The sequence below is a fragment of the Dipodomys merriami genome, unplaced genomic scaffold, assembly GCF_024711535.1.
Source record: "Dipodomys merriami isolate MVZ:Mamm:240054 unplaced genomic scaffold, mDipMer1.0.p SCAF_8, whole genome shotgun sequence".
Lineage (NCBI taxonomy): Eukaryota > Metazoa > Chordata > Mammalia > Rodentia > Heteromyidae > Dipodomys > Dipodomys merriami.
In genome coordinates, this window is record NW_027206401.1 from 47,847,564 (window position 1) to 47,869,148 (window position 21,585).

General features: G+C 39.8%; 1 protein-coding gene across 2 annotated transcripts in view; it reads left to right on the top strand.

Annotated features, from left to right (window-relative positions):
* Mdn1 (midasin AAA ATPase 1) overlaps positions 1 to 21,369 on the top strand; it is a 157,373-nt gene extending 136,004 nt beyond the window's left edge. Inside the window, exons 85-102 of one of the 2 annotated variants that reach the window (XM_070010465.1) lie at positions 720 to 861; positions 2,464 to 2,639; positions 3,110 to 3,259; positions 3,705 to 3,852; positions 5,409 to 5,719; positions 5,907 to 6,068; positions 6,984 to 7,085; positions 8,587 to 8,788; positions 12,091 to 12,252; positions 13,613 to 13,767; positions 14,251 to 14,340; positions 15,112 to 15,227; positions 16,599 to 16,773; positions 17,114 to 17,187; positions 17,304 to 17,418; positions 18,106 to 18,169; positions 19,153 to 19,295; positions 20,086 to 21,369. In XM_070010465.1, coding sequence (XP_069866566.1) covers positions 720 to 861; positions 2,464 to 2,639; positions 3,110 to 3,259; positions 3,705 to 3,852; positions 5,409 to 5,719; positions 5,907 to 6,068; positions 6,984 to 7,085; positions 8,587 to 8,788; positions 12,091 to 12,252; positions 13,613 to 13,767; positions 14,251 to 14,340; positions 15,112 to 15,227; positions 16,599 to 16,773; positions 17,114 to 17,187; positions 17,304 to 17,418; positions 18,106 to 18,169; positions 19,153 to 19,295; positions 20,086 to 20,274 — 2,676 coding nt within the window. In that variant the 3' untranslated portion in view covers positions 20,275 to 21,369. The remainder of the gene's footprint in view (positions 1 to 719; positions 862 to 2,463; positions 2,640 to 3,109; positions 3,260 to 3,704; positions 3,853 to 5,408; positions 5,720 to 5,906; positions 6,069 to 6,983; positions 7,086 to 8,586; positions 8,789 to 12,090; positions 12,253 to 13,612; positions 13,768 to 14,250; positions 14,341 to 15,111; positions 15,228 to 16,598; positions 16,774 to 17,113; positions 17,188 to 17,303; positions 17,419 to 18,105; positions 18,170 to 19,152; positions 19,296 to 20,085) is intronic. The other variant, XM_070010466.1, reaches the window with a different exon arrangement.
* The last annotated feature ends 216 nt before the right edge of the window (positions 21,370 to 21,585 follow it).

Sequence of the window (21,585 nt, forward strand, 5' to 3'; positions counted from 1 at the left end):
ATATATATATATATATATATATATATATATATATATATATATATATATATTTAGTTAGTTAGTTATTACTACATAGTCGCCTATGCCTGTTATCCTAGTTACTCAGGCAGAAATCAGGAAGCTCACTATTCAAAAGGTGTCAGGTGTGATGGCATGTTTTCACCCCAACTGGAGAATTGTGGTTTGAGGCTGGCCCAGAGCAAAACTGCTGCAAGAGCCTACCAAATAATAACTAAAAGGAGGCTTAGGAATATGGCTTAGTAGTAGAGTGCTTGTCTAGCATGAATGAAGCCCTGGGTTCAATTCCTCAGTACCACATAAACAGAAAAAGCTGGAAGTAGTGCTGCTCAGGAAGAGTGCCCAGGCCCTGAGTTCAAACCCCAGAACTGGCAAAAAAAAAAAAAAAAAAAGAGGAAGGAAAACTAGCAATTTCCCAAGTTCAAAATCAATACTGTCCAAAGAAATAAATTTTTGAAATCACTTTTTACAATTTCTGTGAAGAAAACCTAAACTGAATTCTATACTCCAAGATAAAAAAGCAATAAAGGAAAAAAAATATAAAACTTTTTACAAAAAATTTTGCACATGACTACCTCTGTCCATTTTCCTCTCCCTAGAATTACTTTGGCATCATTTATTTTGGCATTTATATATTAGAATTAAAATAACATTATTAAGGCTACCATATTTATTTACTTCCTATAATACTCTTGATACAGGTAGAGGATACATTTCAGAAGGGTAAAGAAAAGGAAAAAGAAGATTCTTATTCAAAGTCTGATATTAAGGGAGAAGATAATGCCATTGAGATGTCAGAAGACTTTGATGGTCAAATGCATGATGGAGAGCTGGAAGAACAAGGTTTGAGATTATCCATCATTTCATTCTTGTATCTCAAAAGGAGATTTTTTTTTTTTTTCTTTTTTGGGTCCAGTCATGGGGCCTGAACTCTGGACCTGGGTGCTAGAGTAGCCATCCTGCATGATGCTGTCTGTCCTTCTCTGTCACTCCAGCCCTTACCACCACAAAAAGAGAAATAACAACAGACAAGGGACAGATAAGTAATGTAACATCAGGAGGTGATTTTTTTTTTTATCGGTTGTGGGAGCTGGGTGCTGTCCCCCAGCTCTTCAGCTAGCACTCTACCACTGAGCCACCTTCCCAGCCCTTGTTTTTTTTCTGAATCCAAGAAATAACAGGTTCTGAGTAAGAAGCCTATTATAATCTTTGCAACAAGTTGGTTATTCTACATAACTAGCTGTGTGGCCCACCTATTCCTGTAAGGCAGGTATTAAGAGTCTTTTCTAGAGATGCTTCTTTGAGTGAACCAAGACACTGGAAGTCTGAAACAGAGATGACCTTTTTTTTCTCCCAGTTTGGTGTAGGACTTGAATTCAGGGTCTGGGTACTGTCCCTGAGCTTTTTTTGCTCATGGCTAGGGCTCTACCACTTTGAGCCACAGCCTCACTTCTGGTTTTCTGGAGGTAAGAGTCACAGATTTTTCTGTCCAAGCTGGCTTTGAACCATGATCTTCAGATCTCAGCCTCCTGAGTACCTAGGATTACAATGTAAGTTGTCAGTGCCTAGCAAGAGGTGGTCTTCAGCGGAGCTTGGCTCTAAACTGGAAACACATTTTCTTGGTAGATTGGGGCTTCTTTTTAGTTTTAATTACTTTTTTTCCTAGTTTTTTTTTTTTTTTTTTTGGTCAGTGGGACCTGAACTCTGGGCCTGGGCACTGTCCAAATTTTGATGTTTTTCCATTTATTGCATGTCGACATATACAGAGACAATGTACAGTTCTCTAATCTTTTTTATTATTATTTAACACTTTATGGACATTCTCCTTAAAATTTTTTTTGAGAATATGCTTTCTTGCCTCATCTTCATCTGTCATATTTTGTAGCACTGTTCATTGCCCTAAATGCCTATCTAAAGCTTAACTTGATATATATTATCTTACTTAAAGAAAGATCTTATATGATTGCTGACCTTAAAATAGAGGATAAGCACAAAGATATAACTGGATAAAGGAAATGTTGAGCAAAGATAAAAACAGCAATATCTGAATAATTGATGTAGACCTGATTGTAGATATTAGATAAGTGTAGTTCGTTGGAAATGGGAGGATACCTGATAATCAACTAATCAGATCTATTGTTTCTTACATATTAATTGAAAGTAAAGTCTAGTGAGGTTGCTGAGTTCCATAAAGAATATTCCCTCAGCAGCTGAATAAGCTCTCCGGACAGCAATTCTTCCACATTTCTTACTATTTACTCGTACAATACATGCTTCATTTCTAACATTTTGCAAAACTGTTTGCATCTATCCATAGAGTTCTATTGAAACAGGCTTTAAATCACACACAGGACCCTTGCCAAGAAGTGAGTCTAAACCTCTCTTACACACTGGACTAGAACAGTGTGGAGATCTGCCAACTAAGCTCAGTGCCTTCTGTTTCAGAAGAGGATGATCAGAAATCAGATAGTGAGGGCGGAGACCTGGATAAACAGATGGGTGATCTCAATGGTGAGGAAGCTGACAAACTAGATGAGAGGCTTTGGGGTGATGACGATGAGGAGGAGGAAGAGGAGGAAGAAGACAGTAAAACTGAAGAAACAGGACCAGGAATGGATGAGGTAAATAAGACTCCCCCATCCCAAAGTCCCTAGGCCAATTCTAGAACAGATGGTCTTTACACTACCATCTGTCATTTGCCATTCTTCCTTTTCTTTGTTTTTCTTATTTTTTCCATCTCTCTTTTTCTGTTTTTTTTCTCTCATCTCATTGATTGCATTCAGAGAAGAAAGAGCATGCTGACCTAAGACTTCACTGCAGAAGCACAAACCTTATTCTTCTGTGCGTTAGCTGCTGAATTTCTCCAGCTCTAAATTTCCAGGGCTGAGTGTGTCACATTAGTTGCAGGGATCTGTGCATCTAATTAGATCCATAGGTACTATTCTTGCTGTTATCTGGACTTGGTGTCTTCAGGTCAGGTCTATGCCCTGTTGGCTGGAGACATCCGAGGACTACATTGGGAAGGTTAACCCTTGAAGAACAGTTGATGAGAAAGAAAATGACAATTTGTGTTTCTCTTTTTGACATTTAGGAAGGTTCTGAACTTGTTGCTAAAGATGACAACTTAGATGCTAGGAATTTGAACAAAGATAAGCACCACCAAGATAAAAAAGAAGAAGAAGAAGCAGAATCTGATGGTGATACACAAGACCAAGACAAAATTAATGAACAAATAGATGAGGTAATGAGGATTGGAAACTGCTTTACTCAGCCTTGAGACCAAGAACTGTGTACTTCAAAATCCTTGGAATGCCTTATGAATTCTTTTTTCCTAATTATTGATCACTCTCCCTTGACTTCATAAAAGAATGTATAATAGAATCTGTCATTGTTGCCCATGCCTGTGATCCTCAGACTTAAGGCTTAAGGCCTTCCAAGAAAATTACAAGTTTAGAGCTGGCCTGAGCTTCATAATGAGAGCTGTCTTGTCTGTCTGTCTGTCTGTCTGTCTGTCTGTCTGTCTGTCTGTCTGTCTGTCTCTCTCTCTCTCTCTCACACACACACACACACACACACACACACACAAAACAAGTTTCATGCTTGTTAAGACACTCTTACCACTTGAGACATACCTCTATCCTTTACACTAATAAGTTCTTTTTCTCCCTGCTCTCTTATTGTCTTAGAGAGAATATGATGAGAATGAGGTGGACCCTTACCATGGCAATCAGGAGAAGTTACCAGAACCTGAGCCCTTGAACCTTCCGGACGACTTGAACCTTGACAGTGAAGACAAAGATGGTGGCGAGGATACAGACAATGAGGAAGGAGAAGGTACATCTTGGAGAAGCCCAAGGAATCCAATTGGAAGTCATTGTCAAGGAGCAGTAATTGATTTTTTTCCCCCAGAGAGCAGCTTAGTATCGTGGCCGAGTCATAAGTACTGTTGGGTTAACTTAATACCAGTTTGAGAAAAACGGTTTTCTTTTCCCTCAAAGTGTTTCTCATATGAGTAGATGAACAGCTCATAGCCAATAAATCTCTCTGAAGTTGTCACTTCTCATCCTGTCATTGTATTGCTATAAGCTAATGTTGCCTCAGTGCAAACAGCTGTCTCTCCAAAGCCATGACCATCTTGTAATACAGTCTTGATACACTGAAGCCTTACCAGCCCAGTTATAGCTTTTTTCAGGAAACGATGCATTCAGTTATTTGGTGTTGTGTGATTATTTTGAAATATGAAATGGAATAGGAGATTAAATAGCCACAAGAAAATCACATGCATAGGACACACAGTGGAAGGTCCCAGTCACACTGGCCAATGAGACAGAAAGATATATGTTCGCCTCATTCTGATGACTTGTGCACTTAGAAAAGCTGCCTTTATGTATGTATTTTTGTCAGTCATAGAGCTTGAACTCGAGACCTGAACACTATCCCTGAGCTCTTCTGCTGAAAGCTAACACTCTGCCACTTTAAGCACAGCACCACTTGTTTTCTGATGGTTAATTGGAGATAAGATCCTCATGGACTTTCCTAAGCTGACTGGCTTTGAACCAAAATCCTCAGGTCTCAGCCTTCTGAGTAGCTAAGATTACAGGCATTAACCATCAGCACCCAGTGAAAAGCTACTTTTAAATATGTATGTACATTTGAGAGACATGGAAACAAAAGTAGCAAATTGTAAAATCTAATTTTGAAATTTGCCTTCAATCCTGACAAGAAAAACTAAGTATGCATAAAATTAAGATGAAAATCTCCAGAGTGCTGTTACAGTGTAAAAGCGGTCATACTCTGCATACATTGTGTGAGGAAACATAGAATATATGTGGCTATAAGCTTTCAAACTAATTGTAGAAAGGAGAGGAAGGCTAGATTTGTCCACTGGGAACTACTTTGCCAATCTGTAGATTAGAGAATAAAATTAAAATACTTTCTGGGTGTCTTCTATTGGTTTATTTTTGTTGGTTTTTTAGGGAGGGAGTGGTTGGACTGAGGTTTGAACTTATTAAGACCTTGAAATGCTACTGCGTAACCATTCCTCCAGCCCCTTTTTGGACTAGATATTTTGAGATAAAGTCTCACTTTCTGCCTAGGAACACACCTCTACCATCATCCTCATCATCCATTTACCACCATGCCTACTTTCTTCCATTGAGATATAGTCTTTCAAACTTTTTGTCTGGCTAGTCTGAAAGCACTATGCTCTTGGCTTCCTATACAGCTGCATGCCACTGCACCCAGTTATTGGTTGAAGGGGTCTTTTGAACTTTTTTCCCCAAGCTGGGGGAAAAAGCCAACTCTTTTTTTTTTTTTTAAAGCCAACTACTGCACCTAGCTAACAGCATGTTTCAAGTTCTGAGTGCCGTCTTTTTGTTTTACCTACCCAGAAGAGAACCCTTTGGAGATCAAAGAAAAAGCAGTGGATACCGAAGAAACAAGCCATGAAGCTGAAGAAATGAAAGAAGTGACTGAGGCTGAGCAGAATGAAGGTGAAGGTCCACAAGACTCTGAGGAAGGCCCCGCTGAAGATGACAAGGTCAAAGAAGAGGAAGAGATGGACACAGGGGCTGAAGACCAAGATGCTGGTGAAGAAAACTCAGAGCAGCAGCAACCGTCTTTGGAGGAAGAAGACAAAGAAACCACTGAGGAAGGTGGAGAAAATGATAGCAGGACTGTTGACCAAGGTCTCCAACCCCAGGTACTGTGATGTCTGGCTTTTCTTTGGTCTGGGGTAACAATAACAAAGAAACACTTTATTTGGTAAAACCAGAGAACATTTATCCATAAGTAGGGGTTTTATTTGTCTGTTTAAAAACCTTTTCTAAGCAGTCTATGCTCTGTAAGTCCATCCCTAAAGCATTTAATGCTGTTTGGTTTTTGCACAGGAGCAGGAAGAAGGGGAAAAGTCTGATACAGAGGAGCAGATGCCAGAGACCACAGAAAGGAAGGAACATGCCTCCTGCGGGCAGACTGGTGTGGAGAATGTGCAGAGTACACAGGCTGTGGAGCTTGCAGGGGCTGCACCTGAGAAGGAACAAGGGAAAGAGGTGATGGATCCTTGCTGCTTGGCCAGCTGCCTCTCCTTGTCTGAAGTCATTCTCTAGCAATAGTTGGTATATGTGTGGGTTTTGTTACTGTTTTTTGTTGTTGACATTATTAACCATTCTTGGAGAAAATGTATGCCTATTTTTATATGCCTCTCAGACTGTTGTCCTACAGATTGCATTTAAATTATATGCTTTACAAGAAAAAGTTACTAAAATGGTCATACTTGATGGGAGAATCAGATTATTTCTCAAAAAGCTTCCAAGAAAGGAAAGGATGAATTTAGACTTCATGCAACAGTATATCTCTATTAGCATCTTACTTGTCCTTACTCTACTACGTTCTATACATGTTCATTTAAAAATAACATTGTCATTCCTTTACTGGTGGTGATGTGTTCAGCTATGACTACAATTCAAGACATTGTCACTGCTGTGGAGAGAGTATTGAACACCAGATGACGTGTTCCTCAGCCTCTTTGAGGTTGTTTGTGTTTCTTGTATCCTACCACCGTCATTCATAGAGGATCCATTAAGTGCTAAACATTTTCAATATTCCAGCAAGTCCTTTTAATAGCTCTATAGAAATAGATGATAAAATGCTATTTTCTGTACATTATATTTGAGGAAAGCCTTGATGAGTTAAATGACAACCTCAAAAGTGAAATGCTGGTTGAGGAAAGAGCCTAATAGAGGTCTGTCCTGCTTTTACAGTAAGAAAATTAGGTCCACAACTACCTTGCAAAGGTAGGTACCTTCTAGGTCTTCATGTTCCTGTTTCTGCACACTGGCCAGGCCTTAATCAGAGTAAGTTTTAGAACAAGCAGAGCTTGATAGAGGACGTATTTAATAATACAGGACAACCACCAGTGCTTGTAATAGCTTCATCTATCTCATTCTTCTTATGTCTCTTCTTAGGAACATGGGACTGGAACTGCGGATGCTAACCAAGCAGAAGGCCATGAATCTAATTTCTTTGCCCGTTTGGCCTCCCAGAGACACACCAAGAAAAATACACAGGTTTCTATCTGTAAAAAGTGTCATAAGATTTATGAAAGGTTTGTTTGTGATTAAAGAAAGCAAAACACCTGGGCAACTGTAGCTTATACCTTTAATCCTAGCTACTCAGTAAGCTAAGATCTGAGGATGGGCGGGAAAGTCCATGAGACTCTTATCCCCATTTAACCACCAAAAAGCCCCAAGTAAAGTTGTGGTTCAGCTGGTATAGCACTAGCCTTGAGCACAAAAGCTCAAGGTCAGTAGCACCCAGGCCCTGAGTTCAAGCCCCAGGAACATTACCAAAAAACAAAAACAAAAAATGGTCACACATCTAGCTTTGGCTGTTTCCCCAGGCATAAGTGGCAGCCTTGGTGAGCAGATCAAAACTGTAGAGTCTGTACTGGGAAAACCCTGGGGTTTCTTTCCTATGTCCATTCCTACTATGGAAGCTAACAACTAGGTCCTATGTGCTGCTATCCAGCAGCACCCTCCATTGTTACTCTTGTCTCTGTCCATAGCCATGTGCTTTTCCCCCATATGCCTACCTGCTGCACTGTTCCCAATCTACTGACAGGACCTTTCCCAGTTTTATCAGGGTAGCATCTTTGTATATTTGGCACTGTTTTAGATATCAACTATTTTACATAAGTATGTATAGAAGCTCCATTTTTTTATTTTTGTTTTTGTTTTTTGTTGTTTTTGACAGGCCTGGGGCTTGAACTCAGGGCCTGGGCACTATTCCTAAGCTTCTTTTGCTCAAAGCCAGCACTCCATCACTTGAGCCACAGTATCACTTCTGGCTTTTTCTGTTTATCTGGTACTGAGGAATCCAGGACTTCATGCATGCTAGGCAAGCACTGTACCATTAAGCCACATTCCTAGCCCATGAAGCCCCATTTTTAAATAATTGCATTGAACTTTATTCTTCTGTCAGTTATGGAACTAGAACTCGGGCCTGCACACTGTCCCTGAGCTCTTTGACTCAAGACTAGCACTAGCACTCTAACACTTTGAGCCATAGTTCCACTTCTAGTGTTTTGGTGGGTAATCAGAGATAAGAGTCTCACAGACTTTCCTGCCCAGGCTGGCTTTAAATCACAATCCACAGATCTCAGCCTCCTGAGTAGCCAGGATTACAGGTTTGAGCCACCAGTGGCCAGCCTTGGAATTTTATTTTACATGACTATCCCTACCTGTTTTTTGTTTTTTTTGTTTGTTTTTTTTTTTTGTTTTGTTTTTTGGTCCGGTCGTGGGGCCTGAACTCTGGGCCTGGGCGCTGTCCCTCAGCTCTTCAGCTCAAGGCTAGTGCTCTACCACTTGAGCCACAGCGCCACTTTCGGCTTTTTTCTTTCTGCTTATGTGGTGTTGAGGAATCGAACCCAGGGCCTCGAGCATGCAAGGCAAGCACTCTACCACTGAGCCACCTTCCCAGCCCCTATCCCTACCTGTTGATGAACATAATGGTGATTTTGAGTCTTGTTATTACAGACACAGCTCTTATGAATCTCCTATTATTTTGCAGAGTTTTAAAAGGAAACCTGGACAGGCTGACAATGAACGCTCCATGGGTGATCACAATGAGCATGTACATAAGAGATTGAGGACTATGGACACCGAGAATCAGCATGAACAGAAGTCAGCTGAGCCTGAGGCCCAAGTGGAAGATGCAGATGCATTTGAGCACATTAAACAAGGCAGCAACACATTCGATGCACAGACCTATGGTATGATGACAGAAAGCTTCTCCTTTTGCTCAGAGTGCTTTGAGTTTGTAGAATGTGAATGTGTGCCTCTTGGGTAAATTAGAGAAACTGGCTTTTATAGCATTTTTTTAGCATCATTTTTTTCCCATTTCTTGGAGTTCATTTTGATGAAAACTATTTTATATGATCAGAGGCATATAGGCATTGTGCTTCTGTGTTCGCACCCTAAGAATATCCTCCCTTAGGCTCAACTGTGTATGGATGCCAAGACTCCTGTATAATTTATCATGGGCGGTATTATTTTAGATGTAGCTGCCACATAGAAGAGAAAACATGTATGCTTGTCTCTCTGAACTTGGTTTACCTCACTTAACATGATTTATTCTAGGTCCATCCATTTCCCTGCAAATGGCATATTATTCTTTCTAATGGCCCCCCCATTGTGGAGGATCCACTCATCTATTGTAGGGCATCTAGTCTGTTTCTGTAACTTGACTGTTGTTAATAGTGCAGTGTCTTTATGTGCAAGTGTCTTGATGGTATCTTGTCCTGTGATGTTCTGAGTAGATGCCCAGGAGTGGTATGGCTGGGTTATAGGAAAGATCTTACATTCATTTCTTGAGGAACTTCCAGAGTGATGGTATTAGTTTACATTCTCACCAACATTGTAAGGTTCCTTTTCCCCCACATCCCTGCCAACACTTGTTTGAATTCAAGATGTTGGCCAATTTAACTGGGTAAGATGGAATCTCAGTTATTTTTTTGTATTTCCTTTATAGCCAGGGATGGTGAACACTTCCTCATGTGTTTCTTCTTTACCATTCTAACCTCTTCTTCTGAGAAGTCTCTCTTTAGCGCCTTTGCCCATTTGATTGGTTTATTAGCTTTGGAAGTGATAACTTTATTGGGCTCCTTGTATATTCCAAAATATACATACTAGGCCTTTCTCAGATATACTGCTGGTAAAGATCTCCCAGTCTGTTGGCTGTTTTTCTAGTTCAGTGACTATGTCCTTTACTATACAGAAACTTTTTATTTTGATGTAATCCTATTTGTCAAGTTTCTCCTATCTGCTAGGCCCCTGGGACTCTTCAAAGCTTTTGTCTATGCCTATAGTTCTAGTGTTTCTCCTACTGCCTCCTGACATTGAGATCTTCAGTCCACATTGAGTTGATGTTAGTGCATGATTACAAACACAAACCCACATTCAGTTTTCTGCATATGAATGTCCAGTTTTTCCAACACCAATTATTGAAGAGGCTATCTTTGTTTTACTTTATATCTTCGACTCCCTTATCATCAAATATCAGATGACTATAAATATATGGTTTTATTTCTGGGTCATCTAATTTGTTTTGTTGTTCTTCAGGTCTATTTTGTGCTGTTTTTGTTATTATAGCACTGTAGTAGAGCTTATTTCTCAGTAATACATAAATTAGGAATACTTCTAACTGCAGAAATATCATTGGTTTTTGCTAGTCATAGCCAAGTATAAGTAAGTGCTCAGAAGGCTAGGAAGGTGGCTCAGTGGTTGAGTGCATGCCTTGCATGCATGAGGCCCTTGGTTTAATTACTCAGCACCACATAAGAAAAAAGCCGGAAGATAAGAATTCTATTAATAACTATACAAACAGCTGGCCATATCCAAGCCTAGTGCTAATCTCAAGGTTTCTTTCCTCCTCCATCCCCATTTACTGGAACTCATGGACCTCAACTTTATCTTGGCTGCTGCATACTTCTGGCACCATTTTTTGCTTAGAGTCTTAGGATTCTTCTGCCCCAACTGGCTTTGAACCTCAATTATCCAACTTTCAGAATATCTTACTACTGTATATTCCTTTATAGTCTCCTTCAAATAGGTCACAGCAGGAGCTATGAACTTGAAATAAGTCCCTATTCAGAAGGTAGGCATTTTTTATCTTTTGGAATTGGTCATGGGCTTGAATTCAGGACCTGGGTGCTGTCCCTGAGCTGTATTGTTCAAGAAGAGCACTCCACCACTTCGAGCCACAGCACCACTTAGTTTTCTGAGGGTTAATTGGAGATAAGAGTCTCACAGACTTCTGCCCAGGCTGGCTTTGAACTGTGATCCTCAGATCTTAGCCTCTTGAGTAGCTAGGCTTATAGGTGTGAACTACTGGTGCTCAGCTTACTATTTTTTAATAGTGGACTGACCTCCTGATCTTCATCTCCCTTATGGCTACGACTAGAAGTATGAGTCTCTGCACCTGGCTTTCTGGTGACATCACACTTTCATTCCTAATATGGAAACTAGTGTTGGTAATAGCTACCTATGAGTATGGTTCAAGTGGTAGGTAACTTTTTCTATGCCTCTTCTTATTTGAACAGAAATGGAGAAAGTTGATTGTTCATTCCAGCTACTTACAGCAGTATGGGCCAGTTCTTCCCACTCCTTGGGCAGTGTCTCTCTCAGCTCCTAATGGGTCAAGGCCTCTACTGTGGCTCCTTGTGAATATCCAACTGTGAATGACTTTGTATATGGTGGACAGAAAATGTCTCTCTGTCATGACCAAGTCATAGTCTTGTCAGAAGAACCCTTCTGAATGAAGTTTCAACCCAGGAGAGCCTAGCTATTCTGTCCAGTAGCCCTGATCCCACTTAAAAGAAAAAAGAACATTAGCTTTGTGTCAGAGACACTTAGGAGCCTTTACTGTATGGTCATGGAAATCCTTAAGTAATTGTGTGAGCCATAACAGTTTTTCAAAGATTACAATGCTAGCCAGGCACCGGTGGCTCATACCTGTAATCCTAGCTACTCAGAAGGCTAATGTCTGAGGATCACAATTCAAAGACAGCCTGAGCAAGAAAGTCCATAAGACCATTACCTCCAATAAACAACCAGAAAACCAGAAGTGGCCCTGTAGCTCAAGTGTTAGAATGCTAGCCTTGAGCTGAAGAGCTGAAGGACAGCGCCCAAGCCCAGAATTCAAGTCCCATTACTGACAAAAAAAAAAAAAAAAAAGATTACAATGCTCAGTGAGATTCTTCCTGTATTCTTTTTTATGCTCTGTAGTAATAAGAGGATATGGTCTATTAGGTGTGTTCTGAGTTATGTGTCCAGACTGTTATTGTTCATTGTCTGGCCTAAGCAATAAATATTTTCATAGTTCCATACATAATTATACTGTGTCCTCATAATGTCTATAAGAAGTAAAACAGTACCAGTGGGTCAGCAAGAGATCTTAGGTCCAACAAAGTGTCCAAACCTGTTCTGTCAGGGACAGCTAGCATTAGAATAATTTTCAAACCTAGAAGTGAGGGAAACTGTAGCCCACATATTACGTTGTGTGCACTGTTGACAGATGTGGCCAGCAAGGAGCAGCAACAGACTGCAAAAGACTTCAATAAAGAAGAGGAAACAGAGGACGGCCCAATGGACATTGAGCAGGAAGAAGAGCTCAGAACAGAAGACAAAGAGCAGCTGAAGCTAGATGAAGTCAAATCAGGGACCAGGGCGGCCTCTAGTGAGTACTGCTAGTGACTATACCCTTCCTAAGCTCTGTAACTTAAGAGAAGTTAGTTCTCTTGGACTATAATCTGATCATTTTCATGCCCTACCATAGCTTAGATGAGTAATTTGCATAATCATTTCACTGCTTATTGTTCGGGGCAGAGGATGTAGGAGTGGTCTTTTCAAGTATATAGGAAAAACAAAGTAATACGTTTCCTTTACTTATGATGAAAGGGTATATTCTTGGTTACTGCAGAAATGTTTTCAATTACACTGAAGCATAACTAACGAAATAGCAAAAGAAATAGAAGAAAATGCAACAGATTTTTCCACCACCAGGCAGTTTATCTGTGTAGTGGTATTAGGGATTGAGCTCAAGGCTTCACAGATAGTCTAGCACTTGAGACATAATCCTAGCCCCTATTTTGCTTTATTTTCTTCAGTTTTGTCTAGGTTGGCTTCCAACCACAATCTCACCTCCGGAGTAGCTGGGGAAACAAGTACTCACATCAACACACACATACACACCATTGGGCATTTTGTTTGTTTGGTTTTGGTTTTATGTTTTTTGCTGGTCATGGGGCTTGAACTCGGGTCGGCCACTATCTCTGAGTTTTCTTTTGGCTCAAGGCTAGCACTCTACCACTTGAGCCACAGCACCACTTCTGGCATTTTCTGCTTATGTGGTGTTGAGGAATCAAACCCAGGGACTCATGCATGCGAGACAAGCACTCTACACCACTGAGCTATCTTCCCAGCCCCAGGCAGTTTATTTTTTTTACCTAGGGAATACATGTAGCAAATTAACAAGAACCTGTCATATTCAGCGGCTCTTTCTTCTTGTCCTTTCAAGAATGTAGACAACTGGACAACTGTCTTGTTATTTTTTGAATGGGAGACGAAAAAGCTTTGGGTCTAGAATCAAATTCAAGCTTGCCTCTCGTGTCATTCCATGAAAGGTGGTGTTTTCTCATCACTTTCCTCATCCATAAGATGAAACACTAGATTTATTTTGCTGATTTTTCAGTACTGGAAATTAAACTCAGGGCCTTATGCAAGCTTGTCAAGGGCTCCTGACAGCCACTGAGCTGTGCACCAGCATATTAGTGCAGTTTTTACCGGCTGTGAAGATAAATTGGTCTTCCCTACTACTCTTACCCAAACAGCTACCTTCAATGTGAGGGTGATAAGGGGATAAATTAGCAAGAATTAGTAATTACTGTTAGAGGAGCAAGAACACATGGAATCAACCTGTGGAAATGTGCTGAGATGAATGAGGTTTGATTCACTGTTCAGGACTAATGGGCAGTAATGAATGTTCAGATGTAAGCAAATGTGACAATAAATAAAATTATGTTCTTATTCAAAAATAGGCTTTGAGGAGATGGAGCTTGAGACCCAAACCATTAAAACAGATGAGGACCCCAGGACAGACAGATCCCACAAGGAAACAGACGAGAAACCAGAGAGAAGCCGAGATTCAACCATTCACACACTCCATCAGTACCTCGTGGATACAATTTTCCAAGTACTAAAACTCACAAATTACTGCTTTCATAACTGATTCATTTTTTAATTTTAAGTTGCCTTAAATCATATCCTGTCTTTATCAAACCTTGTAAGAATATTCCTTGTAAGACAGGATTCTTCAAATTACACTGTTCCAATAGTTAATCCCAGTGCCCAGATATCCATGTTGGTGACTCTGTTCCTCAGGCTTTGAGTCTCGCATCCTAACCTTTACTATATTTTTGTAAGGAGTCTTCAGGACAATTTATAGTGGTTAAATAATAAAGAGTCCTACTGTAATGCCTATATTTAGGAAGAGCCCTGAGTCTCAACTATTAACTCAAGCTAACCTATTAGAGGAATCATTTTCCACCATCTCATTGCACCATTAAATATGCTTGCTTAAGTTTTGAGTTTCTTGCAATGGGAGGAAGGTAGCCAATGATAAAAGTTGGGTGATTCCAACTTGGGCAACTTCTTACCTATGCCTTTTTCTTAATAGCCCTTTTTAAAAGATGTCAATGAACTAAGACAGGAGATGGAGAGACAGCTGGAAACATGGCAGCCACAAGAATCTGGGAATGCAGAAGAAGTAAGTTAGTGGGATTGTACTCATAAAATACCTTGACTTTGAGAAATGACCAACTTAACAGGTTTTTAGCTCCAGTAATTTTTTTTCCAGTAATTTTTGTAAAAGGAACCAGGCATATGGAAAATTCAATTACAGTCCTAAAAGCTTAGACTATCTAAGGTCTATAGCTTAATTAAAACAGAAACTGACTGTAATGGCTAACTGTTAAAGGCTAGGCAAAAGTCTGTGCTGCACCATTCTCAGAACCAGTCAACCAACAGCTGGCTGTGTGGACTGACCCAAGAAATTTTATCTTTAATGACTTTGTTTCCTACATTTGCTTTGGTTATTATCGCCATTTTCAAATTTGTGTGTTGAGTGTTCTGCCGTGGTTGGATTAAGTAGGCATTCTAAAATTATCACTTTGGGCAGCAAAATTACTTACTTGGACCTTTGCCTATCACTTTGGGCAGCAAGGTTACTTACTTCTACCTTTGCCATAGGAAGAGTACATGTTATTTTTAACTCTAGGTGATATGAACAAGGCATTGATTTGGTAATGAATTCATTTAATGGCTGTATTGTATTCTTACCTGCAAATGCAGTTGGTTTGATGGGAAGTATTTTTAATTGATTTAGATCAGAGCTTGCTTGAGAGAAGTTTTAAAGTCCTGTAGTTAAGAAGGTTTTTGCAACTTGTTTTCTATATTCTTCAAGTTGTCTTGCCATAATAACTTGAGTGCCTTTTGATAGTTTAAAGAAGTAACTTATATGTCATTGCTGTTGTCCCAGGAGAAAGCGGCAGCTGAGATGTGGCAGAGCTACCTGGTCTTAACTGCTCCACTCTCACAACAGCTGTGCGAGCAGCTTCGCCTCATTTTAGAGCCTACACAGGCAGCCAAGCTGAAGTAAGTTTTACCCACCATGCCTGAAAAGTTAACAGCGTCACCATGCCTGTTGAGCCCAGCACTAACCTTTTTTTTTTTTTTTTTTCCAATCCTGGGGCTTAAACTCTGGGCCTGGGCATTGTCCCTGAGCTTCTTAGAAGCTTAAGGCTACCACTTGAGTCACAGTGCCCCTTCTGGCTTTTTCTGTGTCTGTGGTACTGAGGAATTAAACCTAGGGCTTCATGCATACGAGGCAAACACTCTACCACTAAGCCACATTCCTATCCCTGGCTTCTAAGTTAGCACTTCTGCTGTACTGGCCTCTAGCGTGATGTTCTTACCATGTTTCTTATGTCTCTACCACAGGTTTCTGTGATGTTTGGTGGGAAATGCAAAGCCTAGATTTACCTTATCACCTGTCGCTTACCTAGATTTTTTTTTTTTTTGAAAATACCATACAGAGGGATTACAATTACACGGGCAATGTAATGAGTACATTTCTAATCAAGCATTGTTGCCTCCTCCTTTGTTTCCCCTTCCCATCTTCCCTACCCCTCATCCCCCACCCCTGCCCAGCCCTAGATATTTTCAAAGATGTGCCCAACATTGTATTTTTGTTGTGTATATGTGAGAGAGAGAGCAGGTGTGTATGTGTAAGTGTGCAAGTGTACCAGTACTGGGGCTTGAACTAAGTGCCTGGGTACTTTTTGGCTCAAGGCTAGCACTTTACCACTTTGAGTCACAGCACCACTTCTGGCTTTTTCTGAGTAGTTTTAAGTGTCTCACGGATTTTCATGCCCAGGCTGGCTTCAAAACACGATCCTCAAATCTCAGCAGCCTGAATAGCTAGGATTATAGGCATGAGCCACCAGCACCTGGCATGTACTTTTGCATAGAAAATATTGTAGTTTTTTTAATGCCCTAGCTTTTCTAGAAGTTTCTAATTATTAGTCCACATGACTAGTTAGTGTTCCTAGCTGGTGGTCAAGAAGACACTGACCCTTAGTCCTTAGTTGATAATACCAAATAGTTACCTGGCACAATAAAATGTAACTGTCAGTTTCAAGGTATTGCTAATATGATTTTTATCCTTAAAAGAAAATTCTAGGGCTGGGAAGTTGGCTCAGTGGTAGAGTGCTTGCCTTGCATGCCTGAGGCCCTTGGTTCGATTCCTCAGCACCACATAACCAAAAAGAAAAAAGCCGGAAGTGGTGCTGTGGCTCAAGTGGTACAGTGCTAGCCTTGAGCTGAAGAGCTGAGGAACAGTGCCCAGGCCCTGAGTTCAAGCCCCATGACCAACAAAAATAAATAAATAACAATAAAAAAAGAAAAGAAAATTCTAAGGAATGAGCACTTCTTAACTACTAATCTTTTCCATTCTTTGGTAAATAGAGGAGACTATCGGACAGGAAAGCGACTGAACATGCGGAAAGTCATTCCATACATTGCTAGTCAATTTCGGAAAGACAAGATTTGGCTTCGAAGGACCAAGCCCAGTAAACGCCAGTACCAGATTTGTTTAGCTATTGATGACTCTTCTAGTATGTTAGACAACCATACCAAACAGGTAAGGAAGAGAAAATAAGTTGTTTGAAATGATGTCAATTTTGGAGAGTTTAAAAGTACAATTTCACCATGTCTCAAATATTTTGGTCCTTTGAAAAGTTACCCACTCCAAAACTTATATTTTTAGTAGATGACATCTTGAGTAGACTCTTCTTGTGTGATAAGATTTCTAGGTTTTAGTATTTGTGACTTCAAAGAGGGCCTGAAGTCACTAAAGCCTCTGGATTGGTTGTGAACTGATGGCATCTTTTGTGGGAATCTTAATGTTATAACAGGTCAAGTGTTAGAGGTCTAGCTTAAGAGAATTTATGATTCCTTAAACCCCTGACTTTATTTCACAGCTTGCATTTGAATCTCTGGCAGTGATTGGAAATGCTCTTACCCTCTTGGAAGTGGGTCAGATTGCAGTGTGCAGGTAAGGGTGCTTTTTAATCCCAGTGGGAAAACTTTACACAATCTTACTATTTTGATTATGACCCTTTCCTCCTCCCCCCAAAAAAATCGCTTTGTATTTGGTTTTTATCCCACAAGTTTTGGAGAATCAGTAAAGCTGTTACACCCATTCCATGAGCAGTTCAGTGATTATTCTGGGTCCCAGATTCTACGGCTCTGCAAATTTCAGCAAAAGAAAACCAAAATTGCTCAGGTATGTTACCATTTTTAAATGAGTCAGTGTCTTTTGCAGTTATTCCTAAACTTAAATTGGTGAGGCCTAAGTGTTTTGAGCCCTCTGTATTTAGTAAAATTGATTCTATTTGAATAGTACTTAAACCTCAGTCTGTATACTACTACATTAGAAGTTTCCCTGGCATCCATTATAAACCAAGCTGTGACTTTTAACTATTGATTTTTTTTTCTCCCATTTTTTTATGGTTCGGAACATTCTACAAAGACAAACTAATTCACCCTATCTGTTGTTCAGAAACAATTCTCTAAGCCATTTAGCCTAAACAAGAAGTGATATGAAATAAAGCAAGCAATATTATTTTCTTTTAAAAAGCTATTTTGATCATGGGTGTTAATGTTGCTTCTTCCCCAAGGAAGAATTTCCTTTGGGAGGTGTCTCTCAGAACACTAAAGGGGAATTACAAGTTTGAGGCTAGCCTAGATTTCATAGCAAGACCCTCTTTCAAAAGGCAAAAAAAAAGTTAGGGGGAAGGAGAGTGACACACGTCTTATACTTGAGAATGCTATATTCATATAAATGCTATGCAATATAAGGACCATCTGTACGGGAAGGGATAGCTTGGCAATAATTGAACATCAGAAATCATTTCAGCCCCTACAGTCCTAAAAGAGTTTAGTTTCCTAATTATGTCTGGTTTTGGTTTAGTTTCTAGAGGCTGTACCCAACATGTTTGCAGCTGCTCAGCAACTTTCACATAACATTAATCCAGGTGAGCTGCATTTTCATTTTGTTACCAAATTTATCTCATTGTACCTGTCACCACCATCTTTTTATATGTTCTACAGAAAAACAAGGACATTATGCAATGATGAAATTAATCATTATTCAGAAGGCTTATAATTACCATATTAACAGGGCTTCTTATTAATAGAGAGGACCTAGAAAGTAGCTCAGAGTTTGGAAAGAAATCTACAGGATGTGTGGAGTTAACTATAGAGATCAGACAGAAGCAGAGCAGAATCTTAATTAAAGAGAAAGCTAAGTCAGGCACTGGGGCTCATGCCTGTAATCCTAGCTATTCAGGAAGCTGAGGTCTTAGGATTGAAGTTCAAAGCCAGGCTGGGCAAGAAAGTCCATCACCAAAAAAGCTGAGCTATGGCTCAAGTGGTACAAGAACTAGTCTTGAGCAGAAAAGCTCAGGGACAATGCCAGGCCATGAATTCAAGTTGTAGGTCTAGCACCAAAAAAAAAAAAAAAAGAATATGCTAGTCCAACCACTCTTGCTTTGAAACATCCCAAAATCTCTGTCCTCATTCACAATTTTCAACACTTGCTAAAGTACCTTGACAAAGACAGGCAATCTTCAACTGAAAGATTTTAAAATATTTTCTATGTAACTTTTTTCTTAAATGAGTCACTATTAAGAAAAAACAAACTGGATATAAGATATTGACTGAACTTTTAAAAAGACACAATTTCATGTTTCTAGGATTGAGCGCTGTTGTATTGATACCTGCTTTAAAATTACCTGAAGCACTACCACTTGGAAAATTCTGCATTATCAATAGGAGACACAAGACATACTAATCTTCTAAATAATATATCTAAGGATAGATAGCCCTTGTATAGATATGCTCAGAATTCATCAGTTTTACTAGAGATCATTTGATTTTACTAGTACAAGAAAGCCTATACTTAATCTGTTATGTTCTAGGTTTTTGTAATTCCCTCTTTCTTTCATGGGTTCTACAGAAACTGCACAACTACTCCTAATAGTCTCTGATGGCCGAGGCCTGTTCCTTGAGGGCAAAGAAAGAGTCTTGGCAGCAGTTCAGGCCTCTCGGAATGCTAACATCTTTGTTATTTTTGTTGTGTTGGACAATCCAAGCTCACGGGTGAGTGACTGGTAATAAAGCTGTTTTCTAAAAGCAGAAGAGATTTTCCTTCCACCATGTTCTGAAACATGGCTTGATTTGCTTCATCAATTTGAGTTGTGGTTCTATGCACTTTCCATAAAGAACCCAGTAAGGTAAGGATCATCTTTCCTACTGAAAAGTGAAGGACAACTCAGGGAGCCCAGATTCACACAAAAATCTTCCATTTCCTGGGTGAGTTATTGCAGCCTTTGGAGTTGGACCTGACCACTTCTAAATAGACCAACCCTCTCACAGCAAGAAGCATCAGCCAGTTTAGTAAACACACCCTGCCAGACAATTCTGTTCTGCAGAAGTATTGTAGCTGCAGAAATGTGTTAACACCTGGATAACATGAAGATTTAATGGAAATTTCTCTAAGTACATAAAAATGAGATTATCTTATTTACCCCTTTTCCTTCCTTTTAAAGGTATCCATTCTCTTTAAAGGGGCACAAAAAGCTAGGTACCAGTGATTTAGGATTACAGATATAACTACTAGGAGGCTGAGGATGGACACCAGCTCAGGCAAAAAAAAAGTCCATGAGACTCTCATCTCTAGTTAAAAAAGCTGGAAGTAGAGTGCCCAGACTTTAGTTTTTAAAAAGCCATTTGAGATTCAAGCCACAGCACACCAAGAAAAAAAACAAATCTGCCTCAGTGATAATTTTTAAATTCTTTTACCTGGAAACCTAATTTTATATGTGGACTAAGACACAGAATAGCTAAAGGCCTGATTCAGTTTTCTTTTTTCTTTGTAATGTCTTTACAGGATTCTATCTTGGACATTAAAGTACCAATATTTAAAGGACCTGGAGAGATGCCTGAAATCCGATCCTACATGGAAGAATTCCCATTCCCATTCTATATCATTCTTCGTGATGTGAATGCACTTCCTGAGACACTCAGTGATGCCCTCAGGCAGTGGTTTGAGTTGGTGGCAGCTTCTGACCAACCCTAGAACAGACAGAGCAATCCAAAATGAGACTAGGCTTTCTGAGCTCATTGTTCCAAACAAGACATTCGCTTATCTTTACTTGATCTGATTTTTTAATTCATCCGAAGCCTACAAAAATGTTATTGCAATGTACATTTTGTTTTTAAAATATAATACCTAGAGAAAACTCAGTTCCTTGCTGCACCTCCACAGTGAAAGAGCAGCAGTGTTCCTATCTCATAGCTGAGAGTGCAGGGAACCTAGCACTTGCTCTATTCTTGCAGGGGCCCCAGACACCTTTCCTAATGGCTGTCTGTAGCAGGGGGCTAGGCTACCTTTTTGACCCTACAATAAGTTCTGCCTTGCCAAGCCCACAGTGTGGTCCTCACACAGCTAGTTTTCTGGAGAGCTTGACTTTGTTTCCTTATCGTGCTGATTGTGAAAAGTACTGCCTTCTCTTTGAGGCAGGAGGCTTAGGATGTTATTGTTCTTACAAAGCAACCAAATGTTATGGGAGCCCAAGTGCTCTGCAAAGATGACCCTTGTGCTGCATAAAAACAAAGTGGCTTTTTAGTATTGCCACTTCCAGAGACTATGCAATGATGGGAAGATGCTATTCCCTTTATTTCATTCTCTTCAGTGCCATAGTCCTGTTGTAATTTATTTTAGGTTTTTTTTGTTTTGTTTTGTTTTTTAAACAGTTAAGGGGAAGAATCATTCCTCACATTGCTTTCAAGCTGCACAAAGCCAGTCTTATTCTGGAAAAGAAATGCTGTGTCCACAGGAACTAAGCAGCTACATCTTTTTCCTCTTCAGACAAAACATGTCAGTGGTTTTAGGGCAGTTTTGAAAGCAGTGCTTGAATACTTGAAACTGTATGCTGTGTCTTTATTTAATGTTTTGTCAGAATGTTCTTTTGTAGGCAATGTGTCATGCATCATCTATCTCCATGCTGTTTTCAAGTTACACTGTGAAGTCTTCCACCTTTATGCGGTGGCCTGAGACACAGACTGCTTGTTTAACCAAGTGTCCTAAAGCATGTACCTGAAGTTATATCATTTTTTATTGTAAAAAGCTACGCAGCTTATATTCTGAAAACTATTAAAACTTATGCCACTATTGAGGCAATCTGTGATTTTTTTTAACTATGATATGACAAGATTGTAAAAGGGATTGAAAGGAAGATTGTAAAGGGGGGCCTGGTGACTCACATCTGTAATCCTAGCTATTTAGGAGGCTAAGATCTGAGGATGGCAGCACAAAGCCAGCCCAGGCAGGAAAGTCATGAGGCTGTTGTCTCCAATGAACCACTCAAAAACTAGAAGTGGAGCTGTG